The sequence below is a fragment of the Punica granatum genome, chromosome 6 (assembly GCF_007655135.1).
Source record: "Punica granatum isolate Tunisia-2019 chromosome 6, ASM765513v2, whole genome shotgun sequence".
Classification (NCBI taxonomy): domain Eukaryota; kingdom Viridiplantae; phylum Streptophyta; class Magnoliopsida; order Myrtales; family Lythraceae; genus Punica; species Punica granatum.
In genome coordinates this window covers 27,047,063-27,068,439 of record NC_045132.1, presented here as the reverse complement: position 1 = coordinate 27,068,439, position 21,377 = coordinate 27,047,063, and the positions used below count along the sequence as shown (strand labels likewise).

Sequence of the window (21,377 nt, the reverse complement as noted above, 5' to 3'; positions counted from 1 at the left end):
TAATTGAATTCTCGTAATTCTTTCATAATAAAAATAAGTATTGTAATAAATGTTAAAAGATTTAATATTATTATTTATTTTTAATAAAAGGTAACACGTTAGATTTGAGGAGGGAGAACGAGAGAAAAAGAAAGACAATAAATAGTTCTGTTGTTGCATACATTTATGATCATAATTCTTGATTAATAGTTGCTCTTATAAATCAAAATATGTATATATAACGATCGTAAAGATGAAGGCGAAAGCGAAAAGAAATTTCGCTTGTGACTTTACGATAGTATAGATGGATATGGTTAGTCAATTGAATAAATTAAGAAGAATAAATCATTATTGATGATGTGTCATGATCTGAGCCGCACAAAATCTACCCCATTTCCTATTGGAGGGAAAAGAAGAGGCATCCAGCACGCGAGCGCGCCGAAGTTAAACCCGGACTTGTCCCACATCATTAAACGAGATTGCATAACTCCCCGACACGTCCATCACGGTATACGATGGAGAGCCGATACTCTAATGCTCTGTTTGTTGCTCCCTCTCTCGCTCGAAGGAGAAGGGAGGAGGTGCGGCGAAACCCAAAGACCTCCGGACTTCCGACGTCCGATCGTCTTCGTCTTGCTCATACCTTCTGCTCAACGGTGAAGCCGAACTCTCAGGAAGCTCGATAGGCAGTCGGTGAGTCAGCTTGAGCGACTGAAGCCTGATTGCATGGCGATACTTGTTGCGATTCTCATTCTGTGAAGTGCGATCAAAACTCATTCTGTGAAGTGCGATCGTTTTGATTGGAACCGTTGGTTCTTTTGTGTCGATTGCGTCTAGTTCCATTTGGTGGATTGATTTTGAGCTTCAAGTACGGAACTCGCTCTCGCCATTCTCCGCCGTACGAGGAGATGGATTTGGTGGCTAGCTGCGAGGTACTCTCCTCTCTGCTCCGCATTGACTATTTCGTGCTCTAGACGGTAGTGAAAAGTTTCTATCTGTGGTTCTCATTACATATTCACCAAATGTTTGCAACTAGCCGCATAGATTCGTCTCTATTTCTGCTCTTTGGTTTCGGATTGGGTTTAGCTTTACTCAGGCATTAATGCGGGGAGTAGGTCTCAAGAAGGAGCTTGTGAGGTTCAATTGCTCTTCCATTTGATGCAGTTGGAACTATGGAAATATTGAGTTACTGACTAGAGATTCAGGATGCAGTTTTATCTTTCAGGCACCTGCTTAGCTCTTCCGAAATGATGCTCGACTTAGCAATTGATAGAAGTTCAAGGATTGTCGTTTATTTTCTCCGGAACAAGTTTGTGATGATCGGCATTTCTTTTTTTGGGAAGGAAAAACTGTCCTATTTTCGGATAAAAGAGCTCAAGGATGTTCTGACTCAGATAGGCCTTCCAAAGCAGGGAAAGAAGCAGGTCAGCTCCCATAGAATATTTCCAGTTATATAGTTACTTGTGCTTTCGTAATTCAATAAAACATCATGAACTGAACATTTGTTCTTATTTTTAGGATGCGTGCTATTAGTCTCAATTTGGTAGCTCTACATTTGTTTTTCAATTCCAGTGATCGAATGCAAAAGCTGACTCTTCCGCCCCCTCCCCATCCCCATAAAAAAATAAATTGTGTAGCCTTTTCCCTTTATGGTCCTTTAAAAAAAAAAAAATTCAAGTTTTCCTATGCAACCTTGGTTCTGAACTAGGCTATGGTACAGTTTTGCCTTGTTCAGTTTTGGTAAACTAGATACTTTGAGATTTAATTTCTGTTATCAATATTTTCATGCTACCTGGGCTGTGGTTTCCAATTAACACACGGGAGGCTAAGGCAGATTCTTGAGAAGAGCAGAGAGCGTTTCCTGATGTCAATTCTTATTTTGTTTACTTTGAAATTCTTATGGTTTTCAGTAGTTGTATTCAAAGCGGATCATCTGCTTGATTAGACTTTTTATTGGCTTGTGCAGGATCTTATGCATCGTATATTATCCATGCTCTCTGACGAACAAGGCAAGTTACTGCTTTCTCTGCATTTTTTGTTATTCATGATATGCTGTATATTATCCATTTTGTTTCATGGCATGTTATATGACTAAGAACCTTCCATACTTTGTTGAATGCATGTTAGCCTTTTACTTATACGTTTTACAGTGCGGAAGGTGCCACCAAAGCAAAATGTTGTTGGAAAGGAAGAGGTGGCAAAACTAATAGATGATATTTACAGGTTTGTCTTGTCCATGTCATTCTATTTCACAAGCATGCCATACATGATCATGTTCTCTATTGCTCATCTGTGTACACATCTTTTTAATTGCAGAAGATCTTTCTCAGGGGCTACAGATTTAGCATCAAAAGTACAGGACTCCCCTGATTGCAGTAATTTGGATATTACTAGGGAATTTGATGACCCCTTCTGTGCTACTGATATAAAGGTCCGTTGCCCCTGTGGAAGTTCTCTGCAGACAGATTCAATGATCAAGGTATGCTTTAATCTCATTGCGTTATGGATTCGTATAGTTTCTCCTACTAAACTGTATATGAGTAGCTCCTGTAATATCTTAATTGGAGACTGTTCAGTGACTCAATATCACTGGTGTTCATGCTTATTTTGGTCCTACGATTCTTGGACCATCATAGACAAATCAATGTATTTGACTTCTATTGCCACTTCTGGTATGCATAAGATTTCAAAATTTTCCAATGCTTTAGGGAGAATGTAAGGCTTTTGAAGGCTGTTTGTTTTTTAACCAACTCAAAATTGCCTAGTCTCATTTGTCTAACTGTTTTGGTTTTTCATTGCTTTTAAGCATAGTATTGTCAGAGTAACTTATCACGCTTCCTCTTCTGTTTAGACATTTTTTTAATATGATCTGGCTCACTGGCATTTTTGCTGCCATTATTATAGTCACGCTCATCTTTCCTTCATGCTTGCAGTGTGAAGATCGCAAATGTGTAGTTTGGCAACATATAGGTTGTGTCATAATCCCTCAAGAAGCCATTGAAGGGAATCTGCCTGTTCCTGATGTCTTCTATTGCGAATTGTGCCGTCTTAGTCGGGCTGACCCGTATGTCTTATTAGTGGTTCAATTTCTTGTGTTCTTATTTTAAGAATAATCTGTAATTTGTCGTCAGATAATTGACTTGTTTCTCCTGATTTTTTTTTGATTATTTGTTTTGATAAGGCAAGTACTTGAGAAAACAGCATCTATAGATGATTATCTTGAGATTTTTTAAAGTAAATCGAGTATGTCTTAGATGCATGAACCCATGACCTATTGATTTAAGAATGATCTTTAGGAAGAAGAGTTAACCGCGCCTTACTAGTGATTGCTCAATTTCCACTTCCATCAGCGTGATGCTTGCTATGGGGAACATGATGATATGCCATAATTTCTTTGCAATATTTATATTTTATTTAATTATTGTGGCAATCTCTAGAAGTTCAAATTTAAACTATATTATCTTGTGCAGCTTTTTGGTATCAAATTCTCATCCTTTATATCCGGTGAAGATGATCACGATCAATATTCCAACTGATGGGTGAGTGCAATACTATGTCTGTGGACCATAATTTGTTGAAGGATGAGAGTTTTATTTGAACTTAACAAGATACCAATGTAGCGGTCTTTGCAATAATTATCAGTCCTTTTGGAGTCGATTATGATTATATTTTATATTTCTCATGAAGGATATTAAATACTTTTTCTTACACATTGCACTGTCTCCAGCACCAATCCTGTGCAGAGTGTGGAGAAAGCATTCCAATTGACTAGGGCTGACAGAGAGTTGCTGATGAAACAAGAGTATGATGTTCAGGTAAAGACGTTCTAGTGTATTACAGATCTCCAACTGACTGGTGCCTTCCCACCCATTTCCTATACCCACCCTAGGTGTTTGACCAGTTGGTGGGTGGCTATCTCTGTGATGAATATCCTGATGCTTTGTGCCTACTGTCAATTCAGGCTTGGTGTATGCTTCTGAATGACAAGGTTCTTTTTAGGATGCAGTGGCCACAGTATGCAGATCTTCAGGTCAATGGTATACTGATCTAGTCCATCCCTATAAATGTTTTTGACTGCCGTTCCTTCGATTTTAATTGCCCAGGAGCTTTCCCATTGATAGCATCTCTTGAATTATCTTTGTGTTAGCCTTTTCTCCTTTTGGGTATAAGTCGTGGGATTTCTATCACATCTCTTATTGATTTTCTTCTGAGATGTCATATACATTGTGTCGGGTTTGGACTTCTAAATTTCCTAGAATGCATCTTCTTTGTTGGATATGAATCACAGGTATACCTGTTCGTGCAATCAATAGGCCTGGTTCGCAGCTGTTGGGGTCTAATGGTCGGGATGATGGCCCAATTGTGAGTTTTAAAGATTATGATTGTGTAATCTCCACTTGGCCTGCATTTTGGCTTACAGTTGTGCATAGGTTGTCTTAGGTCACACAATTAAAATTTTACATGAAAATTTAAATCAAATAAACAGATAGTAGCAGAAGAATATTGTATCCAAAATAAGTTTGTTGGTTCAAGAGTAATTGTAAAATCCTTTAGGTGCGTCTGACTCCAGCTGATTAGATCATAAAAGAAGACAAAAAACCTGCTTTTATCAGGAAATGCTGAACAGTGGGAAAGGGAAGTGAAGAAGAGGCAGATACAGGCTGAAAATAGTTGCATTGCTCTTTTTAAAAATGCAATTTGTTTGTCCAGTCATGTTATTCCTTTTTTAAATTGTCTGGTCATGTTATTTCACCTCTAAATTTTGTTCCGTTTCTAAGTCTCCACATCTCGTTGTCAGATTACACCATGTACCAAAGATGGAACTAACAAGATTAGCTTGACTGGATGTGATGCTAGAATCTTCTGTTTTGGGGTGAGAATCGTGAAACGGCGAACTGTTCAACAGGTAATTCTAATGTTTCTCTTTTAAATTTCTCTCAATTTTTTTTCTTACTATTGGCTGACCTTTACTAGGTGGATAGCTTTTTTGTCCTGGCTTAGCTAGGAATTTACATTGACACTAGCACAAGGACCAAGGCAATGAATATTAGCTACTGTGTCTCATCTAGTTCGAGTTACTTTGGGTGACATGTAATTATTGTTTAGTACAAATAGATATTTATCTACTAGATGAAGGTAAAGAGAATCTTACAATCTTACTTTTTCTCTTAGCACTTAGTTGGCTGGCGTATAGTTAAGCTTTACTTGTTTGAGTGGCTGCTTAAGAGTTAAGACACCTTAATATACCTATGTGCTAGTTAATGAGAACTTGGATCTATAAATCTGTTCAACCAAGTGCTAATTGTTTCTCTCTTTATGAAGATCTTCAATTTGATTCCTGAGGAATCTAAGGGTGAACGATTTGAGGATGCTCTTGCTCGGGTCTGTCGTTGCATCGGTGGAGGAGCTACCGCAGGAGCTGATAGTGACAGTGATTTGGAAGTTGTTGCGGATTCTTTTGGTGTCAATCTGCGATGTCCTGTGAGTTATTTAACCTTAAATCAGTTCTCTAATTTATCATGCCTAAAGTTATAGTTTTTTTGAAGCCTTTATCTTGATATTTAAGTCACTACATGGTTCCTTCTGGTTAGTCCTGCACTCGTTGAATCTTGTTATGCATTTCAAGTTGGTAGAAAAGGACTCTTTTCCATTATTTTTTTTAATTCACATCTTTTATAGCTTAGGACTTCCATAAGATTTCGCACCCTGGTTCTGAAGATTGCAGCTATATAGGCTGTGGGATTTATTTGTTTGTTTGAACAAACTTGCAGATGAGTGGTTCAAGAATTCAGGTTGCTGGAAGATTTAAACCTTGTGCTCATATGGGATGTTTTGACCTTGATGTGTTTGTGCAAATGAACCAGCGATCTAGAAAGGTAAGCAAAAAATACAACTTCCTGCTCACGCCCAATGCGAGTTAACATGTATCTAAGCAAACCATTATTTGTGGCTGTGGCTGTGGCCGTGGCTGTAGTGGCAGTGTCCTATATGTATGCAGAATTACTCGTTGGAGAATCTGATTGTTGACCCGTACTTCAATCGCGTGGCATCAATGGTAAGACTTCTCCACACTTTCTTGGAAAGCAACAGCACTGATAACAAAAGTCAGTGGAATTCTACCGACAATTTGCTGGTTTTTTTGCTGATATATAGATGAAAACTTGCGGGGAAGATGTCACCGATATTGAGGTGAAGTCTGATGGTTCTTGGCGTGTGAAGGCTAAAAATGAGAGCGAGAGGAACAGTTTAGGCAGTCTTTGTAATTGGCACTTCCCTGATGGTACTCTCTGCAAGACTACTCATGAAGATGAGCCAGAGGCAGGAGCAATGAATGAGATCAAATGGGTGAATAATACTGGATTTTCAGGAGTTATGAAAGCTGATGACATGAATAAGTCTTCTGGTAATGGGTTACGAGAAATTTTTGGAGATGTTGAGCCTAAAATTATTGCCATGAGTAGTAGTAGTATCTCGGGAAATAGTTGGGATGGTGAAGGGCATTGTGTCGATCAGGATGGCGGTAGGAATTTTAATTTCTCCACCATTAATGGGATCGAGCTTGATTCTATGCCTTCTAATATGGTGTCGGCTTATGGGCATCTGGAGCAAAATCCTTCGGCAGGCTCGGAAGTAATAGTTTTAAGCGATTCTGACGAAGACAATGATATCTTGGTATCTTCTGTCCCCGGCCACACAGTCAATCGAACTGAGCCTGGTGAGATTAGTTTTACTGTGCCTCATCCTGCAATTGCGGATTCCTATGAAGATCGTGCTTTTGGGACTAGCACAGGCTCTGGTTATGATCTGCCCAATAATGATATTGATGAATTTGGGGGAGTGCCTACTTGGTCACTTCCTTCAGGGTCTCAAGATGGCACTGGTTTTCAATTGTTCTGTTCAGAGAATGACGTCTCCAATAGCCTATTTGAGCTGCAACATGATTGTGCTGACGACTTTCCTCCATCCACAACAAATGGCTACACTCCAGAATCACAAGCTGTTGTGGAAGCAGCTACCCTTGTTCCACAGGCAGCTTCAGTCGGTCATTTGGATGATGACATGAATTATGGGTTGGTTCACAATCCCTTGGCAAATGGGAGGGACGACCCGTCCCTCCAGCTTTTTGTTCCCATAAGACCTTCAGGACCATCAACCGAACTTGATATGGGGGAGCAAAGGGAAACATCTGATGGGATGCGTTCAGGGGACTGGATTTCTCTACGGCTTGGGGAGTGTGCCCCTGCGAATGGAGGAGGCACGACGCAGCAACTTGCGTCCAAAGAAGACACTACCAGTAAGCAATTCTTACTCAGTGTTGTGTGCTGTAGGTACTATAATAATGACTTTGGGATGTTGCAAAGTTGGTTCTTGTCTTTGTGAATAATTTATTTTCATTTGTTTATGGCAACAGCAGGCTCTCAGCTTCCTGGTATTGAGGACAACCGGAGATTGGAGAAGGCAGTGAGGGAGACACCAGGCAGCCCCTTCTCATTTCCACGGCAAAAACGTTCTGTAAGGCCGCGGTGTACACCCGACTCAGGTCCTCATTAGACCATCGACAATTCAATCTCCATTGGGTTAATTCTTCTTTCTTTTGACGGTTTTGAAGTTGCAGATCCTCCTAGCAGAAATTAGGTGATTTTGGTGGCGATAGGTTAGCGGGGTAAGTAGGTTAGCACATGAGTTTGGCTCCAACTCGTAAAATTGGATTTTGATATATAATGTTAATTATAAAAATACATATAATCGGGGCAAATTACCTTTACCCGCAAGCAATAGATGCAGGGCAAATTTTGGGTGCATCTACCCCGTCAATATGGAGCGGTGATTCAATAGAAGATTTTAAAAATTACTAAGGGGAACATTTTGAACGGGTCGACCGACATCTCTACCCAGTACAGTTTGTGTTTATTTCCTCTCTCTGCCGCGCCCGCCCCCCACCACCCCCCAACAAAACAGAAAAACACCAACCCTATTGTTTTTCAGCGTGGTACAAAGTCACAATTGAGCCTTAGTCCAAGCTGAGGCTGATTGGGCCTTACATCGCAAGGCAATAGACCATTGGGCTTACTGTAGCCCAAGTACATTGTTAGCTGGGCCTCACAAGTTAATTTTAGTTTGGCCCTTTACTCACGGGCGCAGGTTGCTTGACTCACTGGGCCCACAGTGTTAGTGGGCCTAAAAATTTGACCGGACTGTTCTCTGAAGGCCGGTGGTTTAAGTGGGCCTCTAGGTTGGACCGGACTAGGCACAGTTAAGCCTCATATTCAGCAATCCGCTCTTTTGTTTGAGTTTGCCCATTGGACCTTATGTTTGATCCTGACCAGTTCCAATCGCCCTTCTAATTATATACCTCTTTTTAAGGGTAATGATGCATGAACTAATATAGCAGATCCATAACTGATCTAAAAAGGAAAATGCAACTAATGCCACGGCTCTAATCAGCAGTCAGGTGGGGAATCACTTCCAACATAATAAAAAATACATGATTTATCGAGAATGAGAGACCCAATAACGAGTCTAGCAAAACAGACACAAGCTGTCAAAAGCTTTTGATTTCCATCACCACCAGGAAAAGGAGAATATCAATATCCGAACCACCACAATCTTGCACATTCTCTTCAATGGCTGAAATTCGGCCATTCGACTTCCCTGATGCTTGAGCTCATATTGTGAATGAAACCTAAGATGCTCAAAAAAGCAGTTAAGAGGGCGGCCTTCCTTTCTGCACTTTGGAACATTTCTATATCCAACATGAGCCATCACGCTTCGGCAGTGTTGACAGATTTAGAATGCCTTAAGCTCTCACAGCCTGGGCAGTTATGCAGGCTTTCATGAATATAAATATCGCAATCAAAGCAGAAGCATCGTCGGCATTTAGGGCAGGTAACAGAGAGGGTAGTTCTACTTCCTGCATCAGAACTAGCAGTCACGTGACAATTAAACCAAGCTGATCATTGACACAGATGGGATAATATGACCAATTTGCTTGTGATCAAAGAGATAAGACTCCGAGGATGTTTCCTCTATTATCTTTTATAACATGAACAATGAAGAAAATGAAGCAGCAGCATCATGTTGTATATAACTCTGTTACCCATGCCCATGTTGTCTATAACTCAAATAATGCTAGCCGATAAATTAAAGGTGTAATGGTCAAAAATACCAAAAATAACTATTGCTTCTCTCATCTCCTATTTTCACTCCCACTTCTCTCTCACAGACCCTTTAACCACCCTCCTTTAACGTTTTATGTTTTTTCCCTCCGCAATGCAACTGTTTAGATCACTGATACATTATATATACAAAATCTTAACCCTTTTGTTTTCATTTTTTCAATTATTTTTGTCTTGATTACTTAATTACCTTTTAGCTGTGACTTTTATAGGTATTTTTATTTGTTAATTTCGCATCAACACACATACTATTTTAATAAGACTTTGAGAACTACGTCTAATATCACTGCACGAGCAGAGGTACGAACTCTAGTCTGGATTAAAAAGAGAAGTCCTTCCATTATACATTGATATTAAGTAGAAAATGAAAAGCTAGGCTAAAGAAAGGCCAACAATAATTGCAAAATACAGATGGAAGAACATGATGCAACGTGTATAAGATATACTTCAATCCGAGACTTGCAAACAGTAGAATCTATTAAACTTCTATGGCATGATGGGCACATGCACATGCTTGTTAATGAAGGCACCTAAGCTAGGCATTGCCCAATGTTATGGATAAGCACAATTCAGAACTAGTGCAGTCATGGAACTTAGAGAGAAGAAAGCTTATTACACAGCGCATGCATCTATGTTGGAACTAGCTCCGCAAGATAAAACAGACGAAGATAATGATTTCATTAGGGGAATTAAATTAATGTCTGCACACCTTAATATATTAACTTATTCATAGTGAACTGCATTAAGAGAGGTCTCTTTCTACAGCAAACTAGAAGCTAGATGCATTGACCAAAATTATAAATGACTACTTACCTGAACTCAGAAGACTCTGCTGGCAACCAAAACAAGTCTTGGGTAGTTTGTGTTGTGTGGGAGCCACATCTTCAAATGGCATGATTGGAAATAAGTGATGGTATGATCTTGCCAAATGGGGAGAAGAAACAAGGGTAAGTCCACAAATACGACATTCAGCAGGGAGCTCACACACTCTCGCCTTGCATCTTGGACAAGTGTATCCTCCACCCTTGGCCTCTTTATGGCATACGCATATTGAGATAACATTTTCTGCTGCTCTTTGAGGGAAGCCCATCTTGATTAAACTAGCAATTGCAAATTCAGCTATAGCTGGCGGAGGGGGTGCATGCTCCAATATTAACTCTTTGAAGTGGGACTGCCATATTATAATAGGTTAGTCTTCATCTGTAGAGAAATAGAAGTGGCATACTAACCTTGAAGAGCCTTGAATTATTCAATGTAAAATCTATGGCCTATTAAGATATCTGCTGAAATCAGGTAACCTTCTCCTACCAGTTCCATTCTATTTGCAGAAACTATATATTATATACTGTTATTAATCAAAAGGAGAACAAAAACTACCAAGACAACGGAGAACAGGAACTAATGTTTAGCTTACCTCATCCAATGCAATAGAGTACAGGCCTCCAGTTTCTTGGCAGATGTGTTTGCATATAAAAATTTCAGCAGACAGACCGATGACAGAACACCTTATTTTTGCGTTCTTGCATTTCTGGATGGTGTGCATTATGTCTCCAGGATCGCAGGTACTAAGAGCCGAGTATAAAATTAATACTTCCCGGTGACCATATGATGGAATTTGAGTAAGATAGCCATGAACAAGGTCTAAGGCATTCTGCAATGAGGAATCACCAGAGGACTCCAACTTACCCATCAAGGCTTTTACATGGGATTCAGGACTTCCACCAAGATCTGTCAAACAATGAGCAACTCCATCTTTAATGGTTACTAGACTGATTTGACTGAGAGGATTCTGATCAAAGAACTCCCTGACAAAGGCCTCGACATGTTTTGCAACTACAGCCATTCGACTTGGTTTGAAGTCCATCTCTGCTGCAGCCTGTACAGTTTAGCTACAGCATTGTGAGGATATGTGGAACTACCATGGTCATAGCATGATGTACAATTACTACATAATGTTTAACCAAATTTAGGTTGCAAAACCAAGTGAAGCAGTCTCAATATGAACAGAACTTCAGAAATTTCCATGTAAGAAGTTTCAAATCTGGAAAAAGAAATGTTCATCTTCTCAGTGCATAGCATTGAGAAATCCAACTTACAGATCTCAGCAAATTCATTAACTCAACATACTGTCCCATCCTGTTCTGGAAGATAAAAATGTTTCTAACAAGAAAGAGAAGTTAAAGCAAGTGCAGATATTTGCCAAGAAACAAGACTAATCAGAGATTTCATCTCAACATTATGCATAATTGAATTGATGCAATCAAGAAAATAACAAATTTACGTAAGACAGCAAATATTAAAGGAAATAGAAAAGGACAGATTTAGACAAATAGCAGAATCAACACTCTTTTTTTTTTTACCTTGGAAAGATCAATAACGATGTAAAGATACCGAATGAGACCCTTTTGGATTCGAGAAGCAGTTGTAGTGGAAGACAGAGAGCGAAGTCTTCTGCGATACTGTGCATGGTGGAGGATCTTGTCATCAACTGGGCAGAGTAACCCAGACTCATCCTCTTGAAGAGATTCCCACGATCTCTCATCAGTATAGGTTCGCTCCCAAGCCTCACGGCCTTCCCCGTCCAAATCGTCTTCATCCTCTTCCTCGGCTTCCCCATTCAGACGCTTTCCATCACCGTTGTTCATGCTATCCCTACAGCATTTATGCAGCAGTTTTCAGACACAGACCTGTGTCTCACCTGACCCAAATTTTTAGACTGAAAACTATCAATCAAGGGAAGCTATTTGCAGGTAAAAGCTGGAAGTGAGAGTAAGGAGATTATCCGAATCTCTGATTGCGTTCCAGCCAAAATGAGATACTATTAGTTCTGTCATTCTTTTGTTACATTGGTTGGACAGCGTTTTGGTTAACATCAGGAGGGAATATGGATCTTGCTCTAATCAGTAAGGAGATCATAAATTGTTTAAGGCATATTTTATTTCTATTACACTTCATATAACTGACAGATTGTCAATCTCTTAAGCCTAATCAATTATTGCTTGTCTTGGCAACAACAAGCTTATTTCTTGTCCCCTCTTAATTCCCCATGATTGGACACTATCAGTTTAATTGGACATCATTCGGACAGAATAAATTGCATAAACTCTACATGTACTTTATAAGTACCAAATTTCATCATGGCAGCTCAATAAAAAGGTCAAAGTCACAGCTATTAAGTACTTTCGAGCTTTCTCATGTTCTATTATTTTCCTACATATGTATATCTCACTACAAAGTCCAACAATGCTAGGATAAGGCGGCACAAGATTTCAGCACAAATATGAAAATAAACAACCCTAATTTCAGTACCAACACCAAAATCATTTGTGCATCCTACATTGAACCTGCATAGCTCAAGCAGAAGACGCACAATCTTCCGAACTGCTCAACATGAATCAATCGGAAAATGCACAAACAGATCATAGATACCATCGGAAATTGATTGAAATTGTCAACACAGGAGTCAGGAGCTGCCACTTACCAACATGTATACGGCAACAGGTGCCACAGACAATCAATCAGAAAAAGAACAATGAGAAAATCAATTCAGCTAACAGGATCCACAAACACGAGAGATCATTCAAACAATCATTACACGTGATTGTAAACATGAACCTTGCGGCAAACGGATCGAGCATATGGAATTGCATTGGCATGATTAGGGCTTAAGATGAGGGCTTGAGACTTACAGTGACAGGAAAGGAGATGGACGACGGGAGAGCTCGGTTCTGAGGATGAGGTTGAAAGGAATGCACCGATGGAGAAAGCCAACGCGCGAGCGATGGGAGGAAGAGGGAGGGGGAGAGAGAGAGAGAGAGCGAGCGCGCGCCAAACAGACGGACGCTGCCGTGTGCGGGGAGAGAGAGTGCGAGTGAGCAAGAACTGAGAAGGGAATGGCTTGTTTGGTTACTCTGCGTAGCCGTTCACTTCTAATTTCTACTGAGGATATTTTCTATCTGGTCCCTGATCGGCCGTGATATCACCGGAGTTTTTCGATTCTGACAGGTGGAGGCCTCGACGCCAGCCCCTAACAAACCACACAACCCCCCTCCAATTGGGGTCGCAGGTAGCCAGTGACCCCCGTTGGAGGGGTGGAGGCTGGCGTTGAGTCGCCCATTGGTTGGATTAAAAAAACCTCCTAAGTTGAGGGTTTTTGATTCCGATGGGTGGAGGCCAACAAGGCCCCCACTGCCGGCCACCTCCCCTCCTCTCTTGAGGCCTTACGACCTTTTTTTCTTCTTTTTTGTTATTGTTTTAAAAAATTTCTGAATATATATATATATATTTTTAAATGCAGGACTCACCCAACCAATGACCATGAGTCACATAACACTTAAATGTACACGTCAACAATTCCGACTAAAATTAAAAAAGATATTGACGGTGTGCTAACATCCTTATCAAATCGATAATTTGTGATTTAATTAATTAAATAAAAAATTTATACTAAAATCGTTAAAATGTCAAACTTTTGAAATATTTTGTTATAAATCTGATCTTTATTGACTTTGAATCAATTTCCTGGATATTAGTTGTAGTCTTCTTTCTCTGATTAAACGATCCCTCTCTCCCCCCCAAAATCAAATTAGGCGAGAGCAAAGAGCCACAGTATATAGCTCTGCCCTCTCTATATTTCAAGTAAAGAATTTATCTATATATACAGTGGATATATGTACTAAAAAAGAAATAGTGGGTAATCACCGAACCAAAAATCAGGGGGTAAGGAGATCATGCTCGTGAAATAAGTTTGAAGACAAAAGGAAGTGACTCAATAAAAAACAAAGGCATTTTCAAATTCTTAAGTCTTCAGATTCTGCATCAAGAACCGGGAGGATGCTCAAGGCTGACGAACCCAGATGCATTCCACGAATCACACCTCCATACCCAACCTTGATTCTGTGGCAGAGGAGCAAGACAGAATCCCACAATGCCGTTCTTCCCTGGAGAAAAAGTTAAAAGACAATAAACGCAGCTCAGAAACAAGACCGGATGTAGACTTCTGTTCCAAAAACACATTCGCTTCTTCAAGTTTAGCAAAACTTGTTCTCCCCTAGCTATTGTATCAGGTAGAAGTTTTTGGTACTCTCTTGTCACTTCTTGCAAAAGTTTTCCAGTCTAGCATGTGTGGTAAAAGGATCTTAGAGAGATCCAATCATCGAAAATATACATCATACCTGAAGAGATAACTGCAGCTTCTTATCCCAGTACAAAGCAAAGATTGGAGGGCTTTGCCTTCCTACAACAAGTATACAGGCCCCTGGATGAAGAGTCGAGGGGACACCAGATATGACAGCGACATACTTCTCGGGGAACCTCTCTTTTGGAGGCAAAACTCCTAAAAATAAAGGGTTTTTGCTCGATTGGGCTTCAGAGTAAGATGCCGGATCCACGTGCAGCATCCACTTTGGATGTTCCAGAAATGCACAGAAGAGGTACAACAGCAGGTGGGAATCAGTTGGGAGTTGCAGAATCCATTTCTTGTTCACCTTGTCATAAACCTCTCCGCTGCCCAGGTATTCATAATTCTTCACACATGTTCCTTCGGAAAGCCCTGTAGTTCAGATGATGAGAGTTAATGATTAAATAAATAATCATCAGCATCATCTTATTCAATTTCAGAATCAATAATAGTGGAAGTGGAGAATATAGAATTTATATATTACCTTGGATTCTTTTTACCATGAAATCTGCAGGAACACTGCTCTGTGGTAGCAAGCCCTTAATTAATTCTCCCTTTAAAAGTGCTTGAAGCCTCTGATGTTCCGTAATTGCATCCACACAGTCCTGCATCAGAGGAACCAAAGGATTCGGTTGTGGAGTTTGCTGCAGATTGTTTAGAGATAGTTTTGCTGCAAAGTTCAAGAACAAATCATGAAAATTTCAGTCAACATTTCAAAGCTTGCTATCTAAAAGATTTGAGTTATGGTAGAAAGAATTATAATAGAAAAAAATCAAAAGAATGTTTTCACAAAAGCGCTTTTGTGTGCGGGTGCTTGTGAGTGGAGATATGTGAGTGTGAGTGTGAGTGTGTGTGAGAGGTCTTGGGGTGGCAACTTACGCATAGAAGCATCAAGAGCTTGCACGAGATTAGAACGAAATTGCTGAAGAAGGCTCTCTTCATCTAGAGTAAATGCTGGAAGCCATTCTTTGGTCTTATCCATTGGAGACACTGTGGGAGTCCCGGTAGCAGGTGTATCACTTCCCACTTGACTTACTGTGACTGAAAGACCGAGCTTTGAAGTTGTTTGCATCACCTGAAGAACATTTCCGGTTAAGATTATAACACGCCTAATTCACAGCAAAGTTTAACCTTCATTACGTTAAAGTACTTAGATATGAGCAAGTAATTCCTTACTGCATTGGAAAGAGACATTATCTATGGAGCCCCTAATTAGACACCTCTTAGATCATCATTCCTAAAAATTCACTCTTTTCCACTGCTAGCTTGAGCGAACTAGAGCGAAAACTTCCACAAATTCTTTGCACTCTGGACATTTCTAATGGCATTTGGAGTAATCCTAATATTTCCACCATTTGATTGTGGCCGCTAACTAGAGGAGAACATCTGCAAGTTCTTGGTATGTCTGACTTCCTAATCTCACTAATAATGAGACAAATACTAACATGAGTAACTGCACTAAGGATACAGATGTTCACTAATCTTTTTACTGTACATAACAAATAACAGAATGCTGTGTCAATGGCATACCTGAATATGACTGTTTTCGATCTTTCTGAGCAGAGGTTTAAGTAGAACCGAAGAAAACCACTGCCTTAGGCGATCACGCCACAACTCAATTTCAGGGTAGATGCCTAGATGCTCAAAAGCTACAATTGATTCTTCCAATGACATGGGCGGAGGAAGATCGCCCTCTCCTTTTTTTGGGGGCGTGGTGAACTTTTGAGATCCAGGAGACATTCGTACAGGCCTCAAAGGCGTGCTCCTTGCAGTCCCGGATGTATTAGCTGAACTGGCTATAGTAGCAGGACTGGCTACACCAAAACCAGTGATAGTAGGTGCAGGAGTTGAAAGTTTCCCAGCCGATTCGGTGATCCTCTCATCAACTTCAGCCAAAAACTGTTCAAGTTTCTCTTCAGATGTAATCTCCTTCGCGTAGGACCCTCGCTTGTTCGACCATGGGGTCGAGACATCTGGACCCAGTGACTGTTGAGAAGAAGGTAGAGGCGAGAAACCTCCAGGCACGAGATACAAAGAAGAAGAGCCTGGGGACTTTGATGGGGTACTGAGAGTACGGATCTTACTCCCCCCGCTAGTGCTTAATCTATCTTTGCTGATTCGTGATGAATGACTAGAACTGCTGATAGGCTGATGGAGTGGAATGAGGACGTCTGAAGTCGGTGTTGAATAGGCTTTGGATTTGGGGGGTTTCTTTGGTGTTTCAGATACAACTTGGTCGACCTTCAGCTTTAACCCCAAAAGACCCAGCTGACGCTTTGAAAGAGTGGGTTGATCCTTGGTCCCTTTCCCCCCATCATTCCTTCCTCTAAGGAGAGAAATGGCTTTACAGAGGGCAATGACAGTTCCAATGACAACTAGCCCACCAATGATCTTTATAACACTGGTAAACAAATCTACAAGACAGATAAACACAATGTTAGCCCGAAAGAACCCAGAAGATACACAAATGCGAAGCCAACAAAAAATTGAATTGCGAGACTTACAAGCTGTCCTTTCAGATAGATTTTTGAGCTTCAAAAGGCCAACCGACCCATCCTCCCTTCAAAAAAAATTAAAGAAAGATATGAATCTCTTATTCGCGTGAGGCCATTGATGATCAGACAGCGGTGACTAATACATCGAGAAAGGCGGCCAGTATGAAACGAGGAAACAGAACTAGAGTGAGGAATGCATATGAATTTCTCATTAGAGCTTTAGCAGAAATCTGAATCAATTCATCGACCTGTTAGATGTTACTCGGAAAGTTCGAACCTTTCCTTCTCCTAATACTAATTCAATCAAACATTGGCGAGTTCTTAACAGTACCACTATGTTTAGAGACCATCCAAAGAAGAACAATGCAGCAACCAAAACTAAAGCAAATCAGCAACAAGTTTTTCGAGGTACCTGAAGATGAAGGACAGAAAAGCGAAGGTGGAAGCGGAGCAGAGAAAGAAGGCGTAGAGGAGAGATGATCTTGACGGCTGGATGCTGTTGGCGGTGAGAGCGGCAGAAAGGGCAGGGTTCTGGTACACAGTGAACTTGCCGGGCTTCGCCGGGGGCGACGCGCCGTCTCTTCTTCCTCCGTCCATGACAAGCAGAGGCGGTGGCTAGGGTTCGTTTCCTTCCAAGCTCAATGACGAAGAGAGCGTGTCTGTAAACACTACAGTGAGTGACAGAGAGAGGTTCGCCTCACCAGTCGAAGCTCGGATTCCATTTCCCCAAGGCTCTCATTCCCAGATCATTTCAGTGGAATTATGTTGTCCGGGCAGCTCACAACATTGGCGGTGGTTTTTTTTTTTTTTTTTTTCATTTCAAATGAAATCTCTTCAATTTATTTAACCAATGTACATATTGAGATATTCTTGTTGCCAGACAGTGTTACTTTACTTCCCCGCTTTAAGAAGAGCTAACAAGGCTTTTGGTGCATTGTCCATAATCCTTTGAAGCACTTGGTTAGCAGGAAATGGTAGGGAACATAATAGCTATTTTGTATGAAATACTCATTCCGTCATTTGGTTCATGAAAACGCGGAATAGCTATCTTGCTTGCATCATGAATACTTGTGCCTCCCTTGAACGTCCGAATTGGGTATTCTCCATCCGGAAAATGTCGTGAAAAACCAAAAATGCCCTCAACTTTCTTGAGTTATTACAATCTCATGCCATCTAACTTATCTCCTGCAGATTGGCCCGATTTCGATTGAAGCTTCACGATAGCAGAGCAAACGAAAAGCACTGTCGTAGCAATCATCCGGTTTCGATTCCTCCCTCGACATAGCGGAACTGGGTTACAGTGTTGATCTCCGCCACTCCACTGCTGTAGCAATCAGCAACAGGAAACCCGAAGCTCGCGGTGAAGAACAGAACCGGAGCAGGTAGGGTTGAACTCTCCTTCGATTCCACCCATTCTTGGTCCATCGATTGATTGATCGTTGGTAAATTCCATCCATTCCGAGTGATTGGCGAGGTTTCTTTCTGTAGAAAAAGCAAATCCTCCACGGGAACGCCGAAAAATTCAAATTTAGGACTTTGTTGATTGATTCCTTTACTCGAATCGAGGTGGTCTTCCAGTGAGTGCCTCTCATCCCCTTTCCTTGCCTTCTGCACGATTTCGTGTGCCCTATGGCTGTGAGCGATATGGTTTTGCAGGCAAGGTTCACGGTTCGCTGGCGCGTGCGGGGAAGGTGAGGGGTCAAACGCCTAAGGTGGCCAAGCAGAACAAGAAGAAGAAGCCCCGGGGCCGCGACTACAAGCACATGCAGTACAACCGCCGCTTCGTCACCGCCGGTAAGTACACAGTCCGAACCTCCCTGATTTGAGCGGTTTAGGGTGCTCTGCTTCTTTATGTTGATCGTTTTGATTTAACTAAGTCTGCTTAGAAGTTCATCTGATTGTGCGGTTCTGTCTATTTTGATTATATGGTCAACTCTTCCCCTATGTTGCTGTTGAAACAGCTTAATCGATCTCTTGGTTGCCTGAAAGATTTTTCTCTGTCGAACTTAATAATTTATCATTATCCAAACATGTGTTCCCGCTTTGTTACAGCAACATGCTGAAGTTCTGACCATCTTGTCTAATCATAGTTCCCCACGAATGGCATGCCTAATACAATAAATTATTTGTCTTGGGGTTGGGCTGTTTGAGTTTAATCACAGTTCATGAAATACCAATTTTGGTTGAATTTTCGAGTTGTTCATTCTTGTTTGTATCACACCTGCACATATTGAACTTTTATTCTGTGCTATTTGATGAAGCGTTATGAATTTGCTTTGGTAATGTGTCGGAGTTTGATTACTTCGAGTCTTACCATAATTTCTTTCAAGAGAGGCGCTCATCTCGTTGTAATTTCTTGTGACAGTTGTTGGATGAACTTTTGGGGCTATTCTTCTTTATAATAAGGCTGCTAATATTGAACTTTTATTATTCGGTGCTATTTTATTTACTGTTAATGAATTTGCTTTGATAATGTGAGGGAGTTTGATTACTTTCAGTTCATACCATACTTACTACAACCTTGAAACATCTGACTATAATTTCTTGTGACAGTTGTTGGATTCGGTAAGAAGCGAGGACCCAACACATCAGAGAAGTAAGCGTGAAAGGGAAGGAGGATCGTAACTGTTTTCTTTTTCTTCATTTGTTCCTTTTGAGGTGTTTTAGAATGACTTGATGGGAAAGTAAGTACTTGTATTTGCATTGCTATCCATATATGAATGGTAAAGGTTGAGTACCACTCAGATTATGCATTTGTGTGATTTCGATGTTTGGTTGTTCCTCATCAAGTTACTCTCTGTCGTTCCTTTTCCTTTATTATGGTTTATATTTATTTGCTTGAGGAAGGACTTACTAGGCCATCACTACTTCGAGTCTTCGGAATGAGTTACTTATGGTTTGAGATCGGTGGATGTTTAAAAGCTCGAGACTCATGCTTTCTTAACATTGTCTTTGTTTTATTTGAGCGGATGAACTTGACCATTTATTTCATTATTCGAGGGGCGGGGTGATGGGCGGGGACCATTTATTAAAATAGTAATTTCTAATAATTACAATTAATAAAAATAATATTTTTAATTCATTATTAATTAAAAAATTAAAAAATATTATTTTTAATTAAAATAATTAATTTATTAATAAGCACAATTTTTCAGTAACTTTAATGAAAGTAATTAATTTTAAAAAAATATTTACTTTTAAAATTATTTAAAATGTTTATTTTTATTTATTATAAAAATTGTATTAAAGTTATCTATTTATCATATAAAATCCTATTAGATTTGACATTAAGGGCATTTTTGTCGTTTCTTCCTATTCATGTTCTTTTCATTCTTTATTTAAGCCAACCAAACAAAAAAAATTATAATTCTCAATTTTGTTATTTCCTCAAATCAAACAAAAGAATTTATATTATATTCCTTATCTATTTTATTTTGTATTAATTACATTCCAGCGAACCAAACATAGCCTTAAGTGGTGATGTATATCACCATAAGATGGGTTACCACTAGATAAATTACCGGTTATCCACATTTATATGTTTGGCGAGGGAAAAAATAATGGATTGACATTGCAAGATATGTAAGTTACAAAGTCCAAATTACCCAAGAAAAAATATTTGAAAATTTCAATTTTAAAAACCCTATTTTTTAAAAAATATAAATATTATGAACAGAAGCACAGGAGAAGGCGACAACGACCTCCATAATCGCCGCCCCTCAAGCTTCAATCAAAGCTCAAAGGATTCGATCTTGAGTCCGAGTCCTTTGAGTGTCGATTGAAGGCCAGAGGCCTCGATCTCGAGTCCGAGTCCTCTGAGTGTCGATCAAAGGTCTGAGGACTCGATCAAGACCTCTGACCTTCAATTGAAGCACCGAAGAAGATGGGTGGAGAGTGGTGGCTAGGGTTTCGGGATGGGAGCTAGGGTTTCTAGTGACTAGGGGAGGAGAGTGTAGAGGAAAAAGATGAGGGAAATTTGGAAAATTAATGTTTTGTTTGGCATTTGAGTTGAGTTTTAACTCAATTCTATTTTAACTTTGAATATATATAAATCAATTGGGTTGTAACGATTGTATTGTTGAATTATAAGAAAAAGTGTAAAAAAAGTAATGAATAGTTGAAAGAAAATAATGATTGTATTGTTGAATTGTGGAAAAAGTAATGAAAAATTAAGAGAATTTAATATTAAAAATTGAATTGAATTGTTAACAAAATTGAAAAAAAGAAGAAATAATAATTGTGTTATTGAATTGAAAATAAATAGAGTTGAGTGGAGTATAGTTAAAAATAAGTAGTAAAACCAAACAAATGGTAAGATTACCACTTGGTGGCAATCCACATAGGCACACCCTCCTTAGTCGATGTGGATTACTACTTTAGAGGTAATGTAGATTACTGGTGCAAGATAGATTATCACTTATTTATTGTCACCAAACAAGGTAATGCGTGGGCTCAGGCAATTGAAATGCGAGATTGCCAACAATCCTCCTAAGATAACACATACCAAACGCCTCTAAGAGCATCTGCAATAATGAGGCCCAATTCGAG

General features: G+C 39.9%; 4 protein-coding genes across 9 annotated transcripts; 2 read left to right on the top strand and 2 right to left on the bottom strand.

Annotated features, from left to right (window-relative positions):
* Positions 1–502: 502 nt before the first annotated feature.
* Positions 503–7,794, top strand: LOC116210915 (E3 SUMO-protein ligase SIZ1-like). 3 transcript variants are annotated; one of them, XM_031545057.1, is made up of 17 exons: positions 503–672; positions 817–911; positions 1,323–1,403; positions 1,946–1,988; positions 2,130–2,202; positions 2,299–2,458; positions 2,913–3,043; positions 3,450–3,518; positions 3,707–3,794; positions 3,941–4,016; positions 4,268–4,341; positions 4,778–4,885; positions 5,302–5,460; positions 5,751–5,855; positions 5,954–6,034; positions 6,133–7,273; positions 7,391–7,794. In XM_031545057.1, the coding sequence occupies exons 2-17, from the start codon at positions 888–890 to the stop codon at positions 7,528–7,530; spliced, it is 2,553 nt and encodes an 850-aa protein (XP_031400917.1). In that variant the 5' UTR covers positions 503–672; positions 817–887; the 3' UTR covers positions 7,531–7,794. The 3 variants fall into 3 exon arrangements, with proteins under 3 accessions (XP_031400917.1, XP_031400916.1, XP_031400915.1); XM_031545056.1 differs by having other exon boundaries at positions 504–672; positions 2,296–2,458; positions 7,394–7,794; XM_031545055.1 differs by having other exon boundaries at positions 504–672; positions 2,296–2,458.
* A 582-nt stretch (positions 7,795–8,376) lies between these two features.
* LOC116210917 (general transcription factor IIH subunit 2) lies at positions 8,377–13,389 on the bottom strand. Of its 4 annotated transcripts, none has more exons than XM_031545063.1 (5): positions 12,845–13,389; positions 11,516–11,807; positions 10,570–11,031; positions 9,969–10,326; positions 8,377–8,901 (listed from the first exon to the last, which is right to left on the bottom strand). In XM_031545063.1, exons 2-5 carry the CDS (start codon positions 11,798–11,800, stop codon positions 8,777–8,779), a joined length of 1,230 nt encoding a protein of 409 aa, XP_031400923.1. In that variant the 5' UTR covers positions 11,801–11,807; positions 12,845–13,389; the 3' UTR covers positions 8,377–8,776. The 4 variants fall into 4 exon arrangements, with proteins under 4 accessions (XP_031400923.1, XP_031400921.1, XP_031400920.1 ...); XM_031545061.1 differs by having other exon boundaries at positions 8,377–8,890; positions 11,516–11,871; positions 12,845–13,388; XM_031545060.1 differs by having other exon boundaries at positions 8,377–8,890; positions 11,516–11,853; positions 12,845–13,388.
* A 294-nt stretch (positions 13,390–13,683) lies between these two features.
* Positions 13,684–17,779, bottom strand: LOC116210916 (transmembrane protein 209). Its single transcript, XM_031545058.1, has 7 exons — positions 17,242–17,779; positions 16,839–16,894; positions 15,865–16,748; positions 15,214–15,409; positions 14,819–15,004; positions 14,330–14,706; positions 13,684–14,095 (listed from the first exon to the last, which is right to left on the bottom strand). The coding sequence occupies exons 1-7, from the start codon at positions 17,424–17,426 to the stop codon at positions 13,946–13,948; spliced, it is 2,034 nt and encodes a 677-aa protein (XP_031400918.1). The 5' UTR covers positions 17,427–17,779; the 3' UTR covers positions 13,684–13,945.
* On the top strand, positions 17,680–19,601 carry LOC116212318 (40S ribosomal protein S30-like). Its single transcript, XM_031546870.1, has 3 exons — positions 17,680–17,758; positions 18,486–18,623; positions 19,383–19,601. The coding sequence occupies exons 1-3, from the start codon at positions 17,680–17,682 to the stop codon at positions 19,427–19,429; spliced, it is 264 nt and encodes an 87-aa protein (XP_031402730.1). The 3' UTR covers positions 19,430–19,601.
* The last annotated feature ends 1,776 nt before the right edge of the window (positions 19,602–21,377 follow it).

Coding starts and splice junctions, on each gene's coding strand:
- LOC116210915 (XM_031545055.1), top strand. CDS start 888: ATGGATTTGGTGGCTAGCTGCGAG. Junction 912..1,322: donor ATTTGGTGGCTAGCTGCGAG/GTACTCTCCTCT, acceptor TTTTTTGGGAAG/GAAAAACTGTCCTATTTTCG. Junction 1,989..2,129: donor CATGCTCTCTGACGAACAAG/GCAAGTTACTGC, acceptor TACGTTTTACAG/TGCGGAAGGTGCCACCAAAG.
- LOC116210917 (XM_031545061.1), bottom strand. CDS start 11,800: ATGAACAACGGTGATGGAAAGCGTCTGAATGGGGAAGCCGAGGAAGAG. Junction 11,032..11,515: donor TCGTTATTGATCTTTCCAAG/GTAAAAAAAAAA, acceptor TAAACTGTACAG/GCTGCAGCAGAGATGGACTT. Junction 10,327..10,569: donor ACTCTATTGCATTGGATGAG/GTAAGCTAAACA, acceptor ATAATATGGCAG/TCCCACTTCAAAGAGTTAAT.
- LOC116210916 (XM_031545058.1), bottom strand. CDS start 17,426: ATGGACGGAGGAAGAAGAGACGGCGCGTCGCCCCCGGCGAAGCCCGGC. Junction 15,005..15,213: donor AGCTCTTGATGCTTCTATGC/GTAAGTTGCCAC, acceptor TGAACTTTGCAG/CAAAACTATCTCTAAACAAT. Junction 14,707..14,818: donor CATGGTAAAAAGAATCCAAG/GTAATATATAAA, acceptor TCTGAACTACAG/GGCTTTCCGAAGGAACATGT.
- LOC116212318 (XM_031546870.1), top strand. CDS start 17,680: ATGTACATATTGAGATATTCTTGTTGCCAGACAGTGTTACTTTACTTC. Junction 17,759..18,485: donor AAGAGCTAACAAGGCTTTTG/GTGCATTGTCCA, acceptor ATGGTTTTGCAG/GCAAGGTTCACGGTTCGCTG. Junction 18,624..19,382: donor CCGCCGCTTCGTCACCGCCG/GTAAGTACACAG, acceptor TTCTTGTGACAG/TTGTTGGATTCGGTAAGAAG.